The sequence below is a fragment of the Heloderma suspectum genome, chromosome 10 (assembly GCF_057233095.1).
Source record: "Heloderma suspectum isolate Gila_16-S chromosome 10, 16-S_ref, whole genome shotgun sequence".
NCBI lineage: Eukaryota > Metazoa > Chordata > Lepidosauria > Squamata > Helodermatidae > Heloderma > Heloderma suspectum.
Genome location: NC_139467.1, coordinates 24,839,355 through 24,855,972, shown reverse-complemented (window position 1 = coordinate 24,855,972; position 16,618 = coordinate 24,839,355). Strand labels below are relative to the sequence as shown.

Below are 16,618 nucleotides of genomic sequence, written 5' to 3'. Positions count from 1 at the left end.
GCGGACGCCCGCCCGACGAACTGCGGCAAGATAGCGGCGACGGCGTCGCGCTCTTCCAGTACGGAGCAATCTGATTGGTGAAGGCTGGCGTTCGACCCTGCGTTGATGCTGCGTGCCGATTGGCGGAAAGGAAAGGAGAGTGGCGGTGCGGTGTCGCGGAGCGTGGCGGGTAAATAAGGCGGTGGTTGCTGTGAGGATCTTTTTTCTACAAAGAAATAATTGTTAGTGATATAGAGTGGAGGGGGCACTTGTGACCCTTCGGATTTTTTGGCCTACAGCTCCCATGATTCCTCACCGTTGGCTGTGCTGCCTAGGGCTGATGGGAGTTGTAGGCCAGAAGTCTGGAGGGCCACAAGTTGCGCACCCCTGCCTTAAGTTATGGCAGTAGGAAAACGGTCGGTGGGTGGGTGCGTGGGGGGAGGCTAGCGGGGATGGAAAAGGGAGGCTAAGGCCCCAATCCCGTGTGTGTGTACTCTGAGGCAAGGCCCACTGAGTTCAATGGACCTTACTCAGAGGAAAAATGTAAGATTGGAGCCCGGGCATTGCTCCTATACGTGTCTACTCCGAAATAAGCAGTTCATACTGCATCCTCTGCACAATAACTGAGTGCAATAACTGAGGATTTCAATGTGTAAAACAAATAGGGTTTCTACAAACCTGCACTTGGGGTTTGGGAGAATTATTAAGCATTTAAGATATTAGCGTGATGATAATGACTCGAAAAAAAGAAGCTAAAAACATCCTTCTGGGTGCTGCCTGTATTTGGATATTAGTCCTAATGTGTTTCAGTTAGTGTTGTTTGATTGTATTTCAGTGGAAAAAAATTGTTGCCGAGGGATAACGCAAACTGTACCGAAGAAAAGCTGGCCAGGAGACATGTGTGAACTTCTCGTAAACTGCACAGCTTAGGGCAATGGAAGTACTTCCAGAACTCTATGATGTTTTCCAAGGAGAGGTATGTGCTGAAACTGTTAATTTTCAGTGATAGGAGAGAAAGTGTTTTGCTTTTTAATTTGACAATTGGCAAAATGTCACTAATAAGGCTGCAATCCTAAACACACATTTTAGCGAGTAAGCCCGACCGAACATAGTGGGACTTACTTCTGAGTAAATATGCATAGGATTGCACTGTAAGAGAACCGTGAGCCTGCCATCTATTTATTCCTAAGTAATTCCATTATGTACTTTGCAGCCAAAGATGGAGAAGCTCTATACAGTCAGTAAAAACAAGACCTGGAGCTGACTGTGGCTCAGATCATGAGCTGCTTCTTGCAAAATTTCGGCTTAAATTGAAGAACGTAGGGAAAAACACTAAACCATTCAGGTATGACCTAAATCATATCCCTTATGAATATACAGTGGAGGTGACAAATAGATTTAAGGGATTAGACCTGATAGACAGAGTGCCTGAGGAACTATGGACGGAGGTCTGTAACATTGTTCAGGAGGCAGCGACTAAATCCATCCCAAAGAAAAAGAAATGCAAGAAAGCAAAGTGGCTGTCTGATGAGGCTTTACAAGTAGCTGAGGAAAGAAGGGAAGAGAAAAGCAAGGGAGAAGGGGGAAGATATATCCAAATGAATGCAGATTTCCAGAGAATAGCAAGGAGAGACAAGAAGGCCTTCTTAAATGAACAATGCAAAGAAATCGAGGAAAACAATAGAATGGGAAAGACTAGAGATCTTGTCAAGAAAATGGGAGATCTCAAGGGAACGTTTTGTGCAAAGACGGGCATGATAAAGGACAAAGAAGGCAGGGACCTAACAGAAGCAGGTGAGATTAAGAAGAGGTGGAAAGAATACACAGAAGAACTATACGGGAAAGATCTGAGTGTCCCTGATAGCCATGATAGTGCGGTCACTGAACTTGAGCCGGACATCCTCGAGAGTGAAGTCAAGTGGGCCTTAGGAAGCATTACTAACAACAAAGCTAGTGGAGATGACAGTATTCCAGCTGAGCTATTTAAAATCCTAAAAGATGATGCTGTTAAAGCGCTGCACTCAATATGCCAACACATTTGGAACACTCAACAGTGGCCACAAGACTGGAAAAGGTCAGTTTACAGTCCAATTCCAAAGAAGGGCAATGCCAAAGAATGTTCAAACTACCGTACAATTGCGCTCATTTCAAATGCCAGCAAGGTTATGCTCAAAATCCTACAAACTAGGCTTCAGTAGCATGTGAACCAAGAACTACTGGAAGTACAAGCTGGGTTTCGAAGAGGCAGAGGAACTAGAGATCAAATCGCCAACATTCGCTGGATCATGGAGAAAGCAAGAGAATTCCAGAAAAACGTCTCTTTCTGCTTCATTGACTACACTAAAGCCTTTGATTGTGTGGATCACAACAAACTGTGGCAAATTCTTAAAGTGATGGGAGTACCAGACCACCTTACCTGTCTCCTTAGAAACCTGTATGAGGGTCAAGAAGCAACAGTAAGAACCGGACATGGAACAACCGATTGGTACAAAATTGGGAAAGGTGTATGACAAGGCTGTATATTGTCACCCTGCTTATTTAACTTAAACGCAGAGTACATCATGAGAAACGCCGGGTTGGATGAATCACAGGTTGGAATTAAGATTGCCGGAGGAATTATCAACAACCTCAGATACGCAGATGATACCACCCTAATGGCAGAAAGTGAAGAGGATCTAAAAAGCCTCTTGTTGAGGGTGAAAGAGGAGAGTGCAAAAGCTGGTTTGAAACTCAACATTAAAAAAACGAAGATCATGGCATCTGGCCCCATCACCTCTTGGCATATAGAAGGGGAAGAAATTGAAGCAGTGACAGATTTTATTTTCTTGGGCTACAGATTTTATTTTCTTGGTGACTGTAGCCATGAAATTAAAAGACGCTTGCTCCTTGGCAGGAAAGCTATGGCAAACCTAGACAGCATAGTGAGAAGCAGAGACATCACTTTGCCAACAAAGATTTGTATAATCAAAGCTATGGTTTTCCCAGCAGCAACGAATGGCTGTGAGAGCTGAACTATAAGGAAAGCTGAGCGCCAAAGAATTGATGCTTTCGAACTGTGGTGCTGGAGAAGACTCTTATGAGTCCCCTGGACTGCAAGGAGGTCAAATCAGTCAATCCTAAAGGAAATCAACCCTGACTGCTCATTGGAAGGACAGATACTGAAACTGAAGCTCAAATATTTTGGCCACCTTATGTGAAGAGAAAACTCCCTGGAAAAGACCCTGATGCTGGGAAAGATTGAAGGCAAAAAGAGAAGGGGACGGCAGAGGATGAGATGGCTAGATAGCATCACCGATGCAATGAATATGAACTTGAGCACACTCCGGGAGAGAGCGGAGGACAGGAAGGCCTGGCGTGCTATGGTCCATGGGGTCACGAAGAGTCGGACACGACTGAACGACTGAACAACAACAACAAATTCCATAGGCTTGAATTTATTATATCTGAAATAAGTACTGTACCTTTAGGGCATTGTCCTATTGATTGCAAGCTTGTTGATTGTAAGTCCCCAAACTTGGAGGCTTGCAATCATCCTATGCAGGGCAGGAGGAGTGGTGGAGGCGATGTTTGCCTCTACATCTTCCTGCCCTGCATTTTTCACTAAATGAGCTTTTTTGCGAAGGCAGGGAGGGAAGGGCAGAGTGGCAGAGGCTCAGGATAGCTCATATCCTGGCCTCTCTGGTGTCCTCCCCTCCCCTCCCCACGAAACACTTCCCCCGCCCCCAAAGTTATGTTCCTGACCTCAGAAGCCAGCTGTCATGGTTATTTCCGCATGGGCTGTGAGGGGATGGGGAGGGGTGTTGGATCTCCAATTTCCACTTCTGAGGTTGGATGCTGTCTCCAACCTCAGAGGGGGGAATCCAAACTATCCTATGGCCCCTCAGATGCTGTCTAGGGGTCGTAGGAGTGCTCCCTATGCTTCCTAGAGAAATATTCAACTTTCAAATACTGCAGCAGCTATTGTTCGTTGGATTCTGGGTATCTAACAGAGATGAATAGAATTTATTCTATTTATTGAGTCCAATAGAATTTATTCCCAGGTAAGTGTGTATAGGATTGCAGCATTAATAGTGAGAGCAGACAATACTGGACTAGATGGGAGCTTCCTATATTACTATGGGGAAGTACTGCAATGAATGTCAGTTTTTTGTATCAATAATAGTATTTTTTTCTTTGTAGGTTGCTTCTGTGACAGAATATGGAGCATTTATAAAAATTCCAGGAACGAGGAAACAAGGTTTGGTTCTTTATCAAATGAGTTATATGGTGGTTTGGTTTGCATTGCTTTACTAATATGGTAAATGATTGGAAAAGGCTTTTTAAAATGGTTAGCAATCAAAATTGGTAAATCTCTTCATAAAGCATTGGTACTCAGTGTTATCTCATTTTAGGAGACGTCAGAAATTTCTTTTTTGCTGATCTCATCCGTCAGAGAAGACTACTTAGCAAATTATTTCCTCTCATATTTCTTCTTAGGCCTTGTACACAAAAGTCACATGTCGAACTGCCGGGTGGACAAACCTTCAGAGATGGTAGATGCTGGAGAAAAAGTATGGGTGAAACTTATAGGAAAAGAGGTAAAATTGTTGCTGAGAGTCTGAGAAATAAGGATTTCACAGTCACAACAAATTGTAAGAATGTGTTTATTGAGACAGAATTACACCATAGTCCTACACTTGTTTACTTGGAAGTAAGTCCCATAGATTCCAATAAAACTATCATGCAAAGCATGCAGGCTAAATCCTCTTGTGAGCCCTACTAATCCATGGGGGATTTTAAATGTACATATGATTGAACTATGTTCCAGATCTTTGAATGGTACTGCTTAGAGTAAACATATTATTAAAAGACTTTTCAAATGGAAGGTTCCAAAATGCAATTTTTGGTTGGATATAATAAACTGTTTACTCAGTGAGGAGTTAACCTTGACCGCCTCCTTCTAGTCTTTTGTGGCATTTGGTACATCCACAAAAAGGGCAAATTATTAGGAAAATGTGTTTATGACTTAGTGACCACCTTGGTGAACTTTGCAGGGAGTAACTTCATGTACAACTAGTACAACCTTCCCCAAACTGGCACCCTCCAAATGTTGGACTGCAACCCCCATTATCCCCAGCTAGCATAGCCAATGGTTTGTGAACAGCTGTTTAAGAGGGCCTTGAAAAACCTTTTATTTGGATTATCTTTTGACTGTTGAATATGCCAGTTAGAGCTGCAGCTATTCAGAATTGTTATTAAACTATTTTATTTACAACCACTGCTGTTTTGGTGACTTTATAATTTCTGTCTCATTAATTTTGCTGGTCCTCATCTTAGAAATATTTTATTGAAAATGTGTATACAATGTTATATAAACAAATAAATAATAAAAAAACAAGAAAGGAATCACCAGATGGTGCCATTTCACTGCCTAACAAGGTTCTTTCCCCCCACCCCCCAAATCCACATTGCTTTCCACCATCTTAAAAATTATAATTATATATATATATATATATGGTTTGTGGTGATGATTCCTCTGGGGAAGCTGTAAATGCAGCTAGGCTTCCTCTTTGCAAATATATTTTTTCTTGTTATATTGCTGCCTTCTAGATTTGAGCTGCAATTTCTTCAAAAATATTCACTCTGTCTTACCCTGACAGTAAGCTGTTTGGATCTACTCTGCCAGCCCATATGCTTTGCAGATGTGAGGGCAGCAGTCAAGAAAGACTTCTTTGCCACTGGTATAGGAGGATGGTATCATTAGGCCCGTGGAAAGCCCAGGGTTTGCAGAAGTACAAAGGAATACTTAGGAAGGAGACCTATAGTGACAAAACAGGAGAAGATGATGTTCCTGGGAGTTTCTGTGGTAATTAAAAACTTCTATGCTGCAAGTAAATGTGACAATCAGCAAAATTAGTGTGAATGACCAATAGAGTTCTGTAATGGCTTGGTTTTGATATCTCTGCAAGGCATACCTAACTTAGGGGGTCCATGATCACAAGAGGGAAGTAGGAGTTCTTCTTTTTAAATGGTAGAAATGTAGTGTGGGATCGTCAATTTATTCGGAAAAGCCCTGTGGCTGTCACAAAGGCTAAGACTGGGTCTCTCCATGGTTTATATGGTCACATTCCACAAAATAAGGTCTGAAAGGCCCCAACACAACTTTTGGGACCAGCGTGGATAACTCAGCCAGGGTGTTGGCAGTGTATCAGGCAGTTGCAATTCTGTCCTGGACTTCTGCTGCCAACAAGTGCGTTCCATGCTGGATGAAATGGGCACTGGATCTCTTCTGTAGGGTTACTGCAACTCTGTACCACCATTATTATAGCCAAGGGTCCTTAGATGCTGCACAGAATATCCAACCTGAGACATCTGAACAAACATTGGCCCAGAACCTTAGCTAGCCAAGTTCTGTAAGAATGCTAGATATCCAGAGTCTTATCATAGATGGCTGGTGTTGTATTTATACTAATATTGTATTAATGGTGAAAGATAAAATGAGAGAGGTGCTGCCAGCTGGGGTATCCTCTCCTTTCTTTCCTGCGGTACTTTATCTTGCTTATCAGAACCCTGCTGTTGGTTGAGACCTGAGAATTGCACCAAAACCTAGAATCTTGTTTTTCAGAAGAAAGATGACAAGTTGAAACTGTCTCTTTCCATGAAAGTTGTTAACCAAGGAACTGGAAAGGACTTGGACCCCAACAATGTTGCTCTCGAGTAAGTGGAATTCGTTGCACTCTCAAAAATAATAACAAGAAAACAGTTTCTGCATGCCTTTTATTCTTTCTCTTTTTTCCTCTGTTCCAAAAGAACAGTGTGGATAGTAGTAAGAGGCACTTGGGTTTTCCTAACGCTGCTCTCATAAGGAAAAACATCTGAGCTTTTTGTCCCTCTTAGGTTGTGTTGAAAAGACTGAGAATATATTGAGATAAATACCTGTGTTATGCCTCGTTTTCTCTCCTGGTAGAAGGTATATTACTATATTTGTGATGAGACTTCATAGAATTTCCAGGGTGTTTCCAAGTCTGGAACAAACTAAACTCACCTTTAACCTGCTGAGTGGTAAATGAACTAGTGAACTGTTTTCAGAAAAACCATTGTTAATCCCAGCACAGCAAACTGTATTACAGTGAGACTGTAAACAGTCAGCATTCTATACCCATACAGCATGCTCGGTCCTCATTGAGTTGTTTGGGGAATTCCCTGCACCCTTTGAATTTTTTTCCCCTCAAGATTTTTCTGATTTTTCTGCAAACCACAGGATCCGCACTGAGGGAATGAGTTTGCTGTTTATGTGTAGGATGGTTTGGTACACAAAGCAGTGTGGCCCAATATCCATTTTCTGACAGTGAAAGTGATAGAGAAACTCTAGCAGAGCATAAGCCTATCCTGAGAAGTTGGTGATAGTATGAATTTTCTCCTCTTTCCTCCAAATCAACAAGAAATCAGTTGAAGTCATAGAGAATGTTTGCAGGATATTCAGTGCAACATTACAAATCACAACTATGGCTATAGGAGCCACCTTTAATACCTGACTTACTAAGAGTCACTTAGAGAGAAATCCTATGGCCTGTAGACAGCGTCTGGGGGGCCATAGGGTAGTTTGGATTCCTGGATCCAAATTCTGACCTTGGACCCAGGAGTCCGAGCTCCCCTCCCCTTCGCAGCTGGCACAGAGAGAGCCGCACCGGTCACAAAGGCGACCTTGGAAAGGAGGCAGTTCTGCAGGTGGGGACTGGGGAGGCTGCCTTACAAAGATTCCTCCAGCCTCCACAGCCTCCTTCCTGCCCACTCTTCCGAGCCCCGGCTAGATGGATGAAAAAACCTGTCTAGGAAAATGCAGAGTGAGAGGAGCACGGAGGCAAAGATCACCTCTGCACTCCTCCCACTCTGCATAGGATGCCCGTCACCCTCTGAGTTTGGAGGCTGACGGGCATCCTGATAGGATTGTGGCCTTCGAATTTGCCATTGGCTTGAGTGGATCCAGGGTTTTCCCCTACTGATACAAATGGTGGTGTCTGTGATTGAAAATTCTTGTGTCCGCCCACAGTCAAGATGCACGGAAGAAGCGCTCATTCAAAGACTACACCAGCCAGAAGATCACTCTAGAAGCTGTCCTGAACACAGTTTGCAAAAAGTGTGGTTGCCCAGGTATGTGGAGATCAAATTCCTGTTTTTAAAAATTATATTGTGTTACTGTGTTTATGTTGGAAATCTTTACCGTCACATTTTCAAGCTTAACTGTGCAGCTGTGAAGGTTAGAAATATTTGGTCTCTTTAAAGCAGAAGTTGGAATTGGGCTACTTCTTTCTGACTTGACAAAACATTTTGCGTTACGAAGCAGTTGAGTTCATAATCAAAAGCCTAGTCGTCCCACTTGATGGCAACTTCCAGGGTTTTTTAAAATCAACATATTTAGGCCATAAACATATTGAGGTCCTGGATCATAAATCCCATTTTCAGTGGATGTGGAAACCAGCATTTTACAATCTCTGTCTAAATCTAATGTGATAATTCACACATCAGTCATTGTCTCAGATATATTGTGATGATCCAGATCTTGCAGTATATTAAACAAGAACTGATTTGCTGAAGATTACAACCATAATCCAGTGCATTAGGACACAACTCTTGGCTCATCTGTGGCACTGGCCGTGTTGGAAGTGGCACACAAGCCCTTGCAGTTACTTCTAACATGTTAGTGAGAATGTCGTACTCTAGCATCCACTGTGATGCTGTGGAAAATGCTGGGGCTCAGACCTTAGCTAGATCATGGTGCCAGACTTACAGGAAGCAGCAAGTTTGCGTGCTGCCCCAGTGTGGCCAGTGCTGCACACAAGCTTTTTCTGCAACATCAGAGTCTGAGGAGGAGGAGGACTTGTCAAGTAGCAGGAGCTGAAGATTGCTTCTGGCATCTGGCTCCCATGATGCAAGCTGGGTTTACAGGTGGTAGAAAGGTTGAAGACCACTGTGTTATGTTACTTTAAAATGTTTAAGTGAAATATTCATCCTGGACAAATGTATTATTGTAATGGGGTTGGGCAGGGTGGCCTTACCAACCCAGAATATTGCCTTAACTTTGTTTTATAAATACTGTGTTGAAGGTCATTTTGCAAAAGATTGCTTCATGCAGCCAGGAGGGACCAAGTACACCCTTATACCAGAGGAAGAAGAAATCCCTCCAGAAGATGAAAAGAAAGCATGTCAATCGGGGGATTCTGTAAAGAAGAGAAAAAAGGTAAAACATGGGCTTGTTAAAAAGTGACATGGCAAGTGTGACTTGACAGACCTGAGCCCTCAGTCCCAACCTCTTTGTTTTCTGCGTTCACCCTACCTTTCCTCCTTCAGTCCCCAACACAAGGCAAAGTTCAGCCACCACGAGTCCTTCTCCTACCCTGCAACTAACTGAAAACACCTGCTGTCCAATCAGAATGGAAGTGGCTGTGTATAGCAAAGGGTCAGCAAGGAACAGAAACCAAGCAGATTCGCCACACAGGCTGGGGAGCTTATTTTAGTTGCTTTAATATATAATAAGCAATCAGGAATGGAGGGGTGTAGATAGTATGGTGGGCTTTCATGGCAGGCCTCTGGAGGCATCATGTCAGTGACCTCAGGTTTAACATTTGGATAACATGCTAAATTGTGGTTAATCTATAATAAAAGAGGATGTGTCTGTCAGCACCACAGCTCCAAGACCGTGAAGTCTAGATACCTGAAACTTGGCATGCATACTAAGAGGATCTGATGGGTTTGCACCTCAGGGTTATTTTGTTGTTGGAACACAATAATTAGTTTTAATTTATTTAAATGTGTCCATGCGTTTGAAGCATGCAGTACCATCTTCAGTCACCAGGTGGCAGACTTCCCTAGCCAGCGCATAGCTTTGTAATCCAGACAATTTGAAGCTAGGGGGAGTAGTTGGAGGGACAGTTATACGCTGGGAGTTGTAGGACATTTTTTCTGTCTAAACATGCATAGGATTTTGCCTTTAAAGAATAAATCTTGTTTGGTAAATATTTTTATCCTGATTCTAAGCTGTCTTGGATATTCTATAGCAAGGTAGGATAAAAATGTTGGCAATATATAATCAAATAAAAAACTCCCCATTTTTTGGTCTTTGGGATGCACAACACCCGGCATATTGTCAGTTGATACTGCTTTAGCATCTTGGGAGAAAGAGGAAGCACTGTAACAGATTTCTGTTTAGCTAGCTGAAGAACCTATTTACATATTAGAGCCTTACCTTGTCTAGAGGACAAAATGTAGAGCAAAATTAAACACTGCTGTGCAAGTTAATAGCTAGATTTTATGACACCAAGGCAATAGGCTATATTGCACCATGAACTATGTTATATTGCAAGCAGTTGTCTCTGTTTCGGGGGGGGGGGGGAGCATTGTTGTTGCAAAATGCAGCTTAATCCATAAGTAAGTATCAGAGAAGTATTTTCTGAGACTCTCTGACAGGAAAACCTCTGTTGGCTCTCTTTTAACAGGAAAAAAAGAAACACAAGAAACACAAGAGCAAAATCTCTTCTGAATTGGGGGGTTCTGACAGTGGTGATTCAGACGGTGGTGTTCAACCAGCCAGGAAGAAGGCAAAACAGACTGAAAAAGCCAGTACATCCCAGAAGAGGAAGAAGAAGAAGCACCATAAGAAGAAGCACAAGGAATGAGAAGGAGATGGTAGACAGCAGGCCCTGCTAATGCAGCATATTCCTCCCACCCCTCTGGCCTCCTGTAATCAGTTGGAGAAAAGAACAGCTGAGTTAGCATGACTTGCACTAAGTCAAAAGGTTTTTCCTTCTTTGCAGCGTCGTGCCCTGTGAATTTTTACAAGCCCCCCCCCCCCCGCTTTTCTCCCACAAAGAAGGAAAGAAGGAGCCAGCTGCAGTTTGGTGTTTCTTGGCCCAGATGTTGCACTCATGCGTGTGAAACTCTTCTCATTCTCTCGTTCCGTTTCTTCTGGGCAAGGTGCCAAGACTGCAGCCAGTCCCTTTGGAACAATCCTGAGCTATCTGCCAGAAGTGTGCATGCCATCCACAATCAGTGCAGTTTCCTTAGACAGGATGACAGCCATGCATTGATTCAGCATCTGACAGTTATTCTCTGCACACTAGCAGAAGGAGCAGTGGACACATCTGATATGGGCTGATTGGTGCAGAACAAATCATCCTACCACATCTCATTGTCCCATTTGTCTGTAGTGTTGAAGAAGGGAAAATTCGTCCACCAGTGGTACTCTTGGATTCAAAAATGGAAAGTGAGCCAGGTGGTTAACTTAAGTTAGGAAATAAAGGGTTTCCCCCATGATTTAATCCATTTATTTTGGTCATGAGGACAGGTGGTTAATTCAAAGGAGGCTTTCTAACTGTCTTTTCCTCTTCCAATTGGATACAAAATATTCTTTAGGGCATAGTTATTTACAGATTTGCTTCACTTCTGTATTAAACTCATCTCTACATGATTGGTTTGTTTATTTATTACAGTTATATCCTGTGTTTCTGCCATCATGCGAGGCAGCATACATATGATTCTCAGGTGGTCTTCCTTCAAGGCACTGCCCCAGGCCTGCTTAGTTTCAGTAAGGTTGCTGTATCCTGTGTGTTCAGATTGTGCCTTTGGACTAATACTGGCTCTCAGCAACGCAACAGATTCTACCATTGTTTTGAGTGGCCAAGAGCTATAGTTTGCCCAAGGACGTATTCATGCCTGTACTGTGATCAAATGCTCTTCTAAGCTTTCTTGAAAACAATTGCAATACCATATTTTCTCCCTCTGACATTGACACAAGGAGATCTGGGCATAATCTTATAATGTGCCATGTTGTTAGCACCTGCAGCACAGATTGGAAAACAACCCTAGGGATGAGTGGCAAGCAGCCTAACCCTGGGAGCCTACAATTTTTAAGCAGGGCTGAGTACTGTGCCCAAACAACAACAAAAATTTAAATTCTGCACTAAAAGTGAATTATTTTTGCTTGTTATTTTAGAGTCTTGTCTGCTTCTGACTGGGATGGGCAAGAAGGCATGCAGGATAAGAGTTCCCTACTTGTTGGCCCCTGGAAATTGTATTTAGCAGTCCTTCTGGGATACACTAAACATTGCTCAAATGCTGTTTGTTTTATTTCTAGCCTGCCTTTTGATCCAGAAGGGGATCCCCAAGGCAGCTTACATAGAGTACACTACAGTACTACCAGGCAGAGCTTGGCCTACCTGTAGGCGGAGTGAGGCGGCTACCTCAGGCACCAGATTCTGCGTTTCGTGAAAGGGCAGCCAAGTTGTTAGTTATTTGTTGTCTTTTTACTGTTAGGGGTGCGATTTGCTGCTCACCTCAGGCAACAGAATGTCCTTGCCTGGCTTTGATATTGGGACTTCTTATATCCCCCCAGCACATAGTTTACTGCTGGGATAGCATATCCTCCCTCCACCCCTCCCATATTACAAGTCTTTTTATTGTCCAAGGGCAGAGAGGGAGGACACAAGCTCAGCAGCTGTTCAATTGCATGTTAAGTCAATCTTCATAAACATCCTCTCACATCCATTGCGGAAAGGCAAAACCCATGATTACGAACATCAGGTCTAAACTAAATCTGGCTTCCTCACTCTTCGTGGGGGGAAAATCCATCTAAAAAAAGAGTCCCTGATGTCACAGGGAGCAGAGCACATTTACGCTTCTTTTGATTCAAGTGCCAATGCTCCAGAAGGAAAGCGCAAACTTCGGCATCTATAGAATACACTCCAGGTTTGCGTGACAAGAGATGTAAGTGTGGTGGACCACCGCCAGCAACAGTTCTTCAGGAAATTTGTTGTGGAAGTAGGCCTCCAATTCTACCTTGGTGAGAGAGATGCTGGGAATGTGTTGAGGCAGGTTACACAAGATCAAGAAAACTGACCCAGATCTGGGCATGGGGTGGTTCCTTCAGTGCAGAAAGCACTTCTGCTTTCTGCAGGAGCGTTCCATTGAAAAGTCATCGATGGGAATCATTCAGGCCTTTCGCAGTTAGGAATTGCTACAGACTGACTAGGAAGTCTTGGCCAAAGCATCAGTAGGATGCTGCTCCAACAAGTGCGCTAAGCAAATGGTGCTAGGCATGTAAAGCCAGAGATCTTGTGATAGTCTCAGGAATGATGGGATGCTTTTTTGGGCATTTCTTCCTGGCTGCTTTTCCTAGTTGGATGGAGAATTAAAACTGACATACTGTAAATTTCCATTTGGTTTCAAGTGATAGAAAAGCAGGCAGTCCCACACCCAATCGTTTGTTACTGGGGAAACCCACTCTGCTCACTGATTCTTGCAGGATCCACTGTGGTTATTCGTTGACATGGCTTGTGGGCAGCTGCTTGATTTCTTCTCATGAATTTAAACCCTTTGGCCTTTTTTCTAGGCCAGTTTATATTTTTTTAAAAATAGTCAAAATACAGATCTAGAAGCATAAAAACCAACCACTGCAGCAGCAAAAAAACAATTACAATTTAAAAAGCCTGGGGGAATAAGCATACCAGTCCTGCTGCTTAAAGATAAAATTTTGGCACCAGGCAAGCCACTCTGGAAAGGGAATTCCACATGTGGGGTGCCACCACTGAGGAGCCCTACTTCCTTTGGCTGCCACTTGCCCCACCTCGTGGTGGGGTCTCCCAGAAGGCCACCTCCAAAAATCACCTCAGTGCATGGGCAGGCTGTGATAGGAGCAAGTGATCTTTCAGGAAGTACCTGGGTCACAATAAAAGTAGCAAGTGCTCAAAAGTGGACCAAATGCCAACGAAGTTCTTTATGTATTGGCCAAGTATGCTCCCAACAACCAATCCGAGTTAATAAGTAGTTGCTACTAATTAAGGTTCTTTGGGGGCTGTCTCCCTTATTGTCGCCTCTGTCTCTCCTCTCCCACCCCTCCACGCACCCCTGCTCTCTGACCATGAGATTGTCTCCAAGTGCTGTTGAGGTTTCTTAAGAGTTTCACAGTTTCCAAGAAACTGAAGTGCCGACTCAATCTGTTAGGACAGGGCTGCTCCTGATTTCGGATGATTTTAAGCCCTACCTTTGACATAGGAGCACATGAGTTAACCCATTCCTACCATCCCATCACTAAAACAGCATGGGAATTCTGCTTAAATCCTTTTTAAAAAAACCCAAAAACAAAATAAATGAAGAGTGGGATTCTCCGGAAGGTTAATGCAGTGATTAATAAAACATTCAATGCTTTTTCTGTGCTTGTGTAGAATTGCAGAATAGACGCAGCACCAAGATTAAAAGCTTGGCCCTCCTCCATGCAATGAATGAGCTTTGCTTTGTAGGAACAAAAAGGAGTCAGCTGCAAAGCAGACACTGCTGTATTGTCTTAGCAGGCTGCTTTGTCTTGTCACATGTAACACATTTGAACTTGCTGTCTGCTACTAGCTGTGTGCTCTTTTGACTTCTGATATTCAGAGTTAAAATTCCATGGATGTGGGGATATATAATTGTTTTGTAGGTGTGTCCAAGTATCCAACACACCAGGGTTTTCTTTACTGGGGTCTCCAGATGAATAATACTTGGGGCAGAAGCACAAATCATTTGACCACAGCCTAATATTCTCCAATACAAGCCTACAGCTGGTGTGTTTCAAAGCTGTACATATAATTGGTGTTGATGCATTTGCAGAGATTGGGTAGAGGTTTTGCACGGCCTGCATTATGTTGGCTGACGTTACTCTCTAGTCAGCTGTATTGACATAGATTTTTAATCAGTTAATGTTCTGGCTGTTATCTTCTAAACAATTAACGACTCCAGGTCTTGATAATTATATACATTGGGGTTTCGTTCCTTCTGATTTCTGAGCCTTGCTTATGTTGCTGTGCTGTTGGACACCAGCTAATTTCAGTAGAAAAAGCAGTCCAGGTTTTCATAACTGGATCAGCTATCCTAACACAAAGAAAGATTTGCTTGTGGGCAGTGTTCCAACTAGGATTGGAGCTTGGGGCCAAAGTCCAGGGGCCCACAGGCCAGGGGAGCCCCAAAAGACCACCCAGAGAACAGTAGGTTATGAGGGCATCAGAAGCAAATTCTATTTTTTTCCTGTAGTCATGAGCTTTTCTACACAAGGCATCTATTGTGCGATCATTCCCTACTCACAGTTGATTACAGGTTCTTTAAATTATATCATGACCCTCCACTTTCATGTCTGTTTTTAAATAGCACTTTTGACAAGTTGTTTTTAGGGCAGGGAAAATACAGTATTATTTGTGAAAGTGAAAGGAAACACTTTTCCACTGTGTAATTGCATTATTCCACTATACCGCAGTGCCAGCTAGAGATTATGTAATGGAAAAGCAGGAAAGGAAATGCTCATTGTGTAGTTCTCGGATCTTAATTCTGCAACAAAACCAAAAGTGGATACAGCAGATTAACAGCATCATGTAGAAAAGCTCTCGGTCTCCAATGTGGTGCCCGCCGGGCTCCCCACCCCTCTTGATTTTTGTCTTGTTTTGCATTTTTGGAATGAATTATTTTTTGACTGAGCTGCTTTCTAGCACCATCTTTAACCACAAAAAAGCATTTGTGTGTGTTAGAGCTCAGACTCCACCTCTGCCTTGTACTTAGTTTCTTGGGAAAATTATTTTCTTGTAGTCTCACCAGCTTGCCTTCTGGGAAAGGAGTGTTTTGTGACCGGCCATACCCCACCTCCCATGGCAGCCATTTGATGAATGGGCAAGCTCCACCTCCATGGCAGCCATTTTTGTGATAGCACCCATGAAACTTTCAAAATTCCAAACATGTCCCCCAACCTAAAAATGGTTGGAGACCCCTGTCTTATTGCAACAGATGCCCATATGCCCTATGCTGTGTTTTATAGGGCTTTATGCTGACAAACTATATCTGGTTGTGGCATTACTGACAGCAGTGCAAATAGGCAGTTTTTGCCACCTCCACTGAAAGTGGAATCTGATCCCAGGCAAGCTAATGTCCTACAGCCTCCATCTCCCATGAGCACAAGGTAAACATGCTCTCAAAGGGAAAGTTAGATGGTTCTTTTGCTGATGTACTTATATCATATTTAAAAATAAAAACCAGATTAGATGGCCAACCCACCTGCAAAGGCCTTATCTATGGGTTGCCCAGCAATGCCACTGCAATTCAACTCCACCCTGATTGGGTGCAGCTCTCAGATGAGACTTTTACAGCTTTACCTGGAAATGGCAAGGGCTGACTCTGGGACCTCTTGCATGAAAAGCATGTGCTCTGCCACTCACGTTACGGCCCTTCAGATGCAATAATGATTAGTCAATTTGATTTGCTCTGCATAGAGATCAAATTCCAAATAGCATTTGTGCCAGTGTATCCCTTCAGATTCTTGTTTTCTAGAGATCAAGAACTGGGGAAGCCTGCAACAAGATATGTTTTCTAAAACATGCCAGTGCTGTCTGCTAATCTTCAGGATCTCCTTAATGAGAGAAGTATACTTGAAGCTGCAAGCAATTATAGATAGTGGTGTCCTGAATTCATTCTCCAACACAACGCTTCTCTTCTCCTCGAATTAGCAGTATCACATTCTAACAGATGCTGGAATTAGGCCTTAGAGGTGATGTAGCAGCCTCACGTGTCCATCGCCTTGTCTTTGCTGTAATGTGCAATAATGTGAAATGTATGAAGCGATATAATAAGTATCATCTTTATCCTTCTTGTT

General features: G+C 43.1%; 1 protein-coding gene across 5 annotated transcripts; it reads left to right on the top strand.

Moving 5' to 3' along the window:
- Nucleotides 1–121: 121 nt before the first annotated feature.
- On the top strand, nucleotides 122–11,940 carry ZCCHC17 (zinc finger CCHC-type containing 17). Of its 5 annotated transcripts, none has more exons than XM_084815572.1 (8): nucleotides 122–169; nucleotides 815–955; nucleotides 4,159–4,216; nucleotides 4,456–4,556; nucleotides 6,584–6,675; nucleotides 8,009–8,109; nucleotides 9,063–9,196; nucleotides 10,452–11,940. In XM_084815572.1, exons 2-8 carry the CDS (start codon nucleotides 914–916, stop codon nucleotides 10,629–10,631), a joined length of 708 nt encoding a protein of 235 aa, XP_084671698.1. In that variant the 5' UTR covers nucleotides 122–169; nucleotides 815–913; the 3' UTR covers nucleotides 10,632–11,940. The 5 variants fall into 5 exon arrangements, with proteins under 5 accessions (XP_084671698.1, XP_084671697.1, XP_084671699.1 ...); XM_084815571.1 differs by having other exon boundaries at nucleotides 136–190; XM_084815573.1 differs by having other exon boundaries at nucleotides 136–221.
- Nucleotides 11,941–16,618: the final 4,678 nt, after the last annotated feature.

Bases quoted from the DNA above. Each gene is read 5' to 3' on its own strand.
- ZCCHC17 (XM_084815572.1), top strand. From the start codon at position 914: ATGGAAGTACTTCCAGAACTCTATGATGTTTTCCAAGGAGAG. The intron at 6,676-8,008 runs GTAAGTGGAATT...GTCCGCCCACAG, and splicing joins CCCAACAATGTTGCTCTCGA to TCAAGATGCACGGAAGAAGC. The intron at 9,197-10,451 runs GTAAAACATGGG...CTCTTTTAACAG, and splicing joins CTGTAAAGAAGAGAAAAAAG to GAAAAAAAGAAACACAAGAA.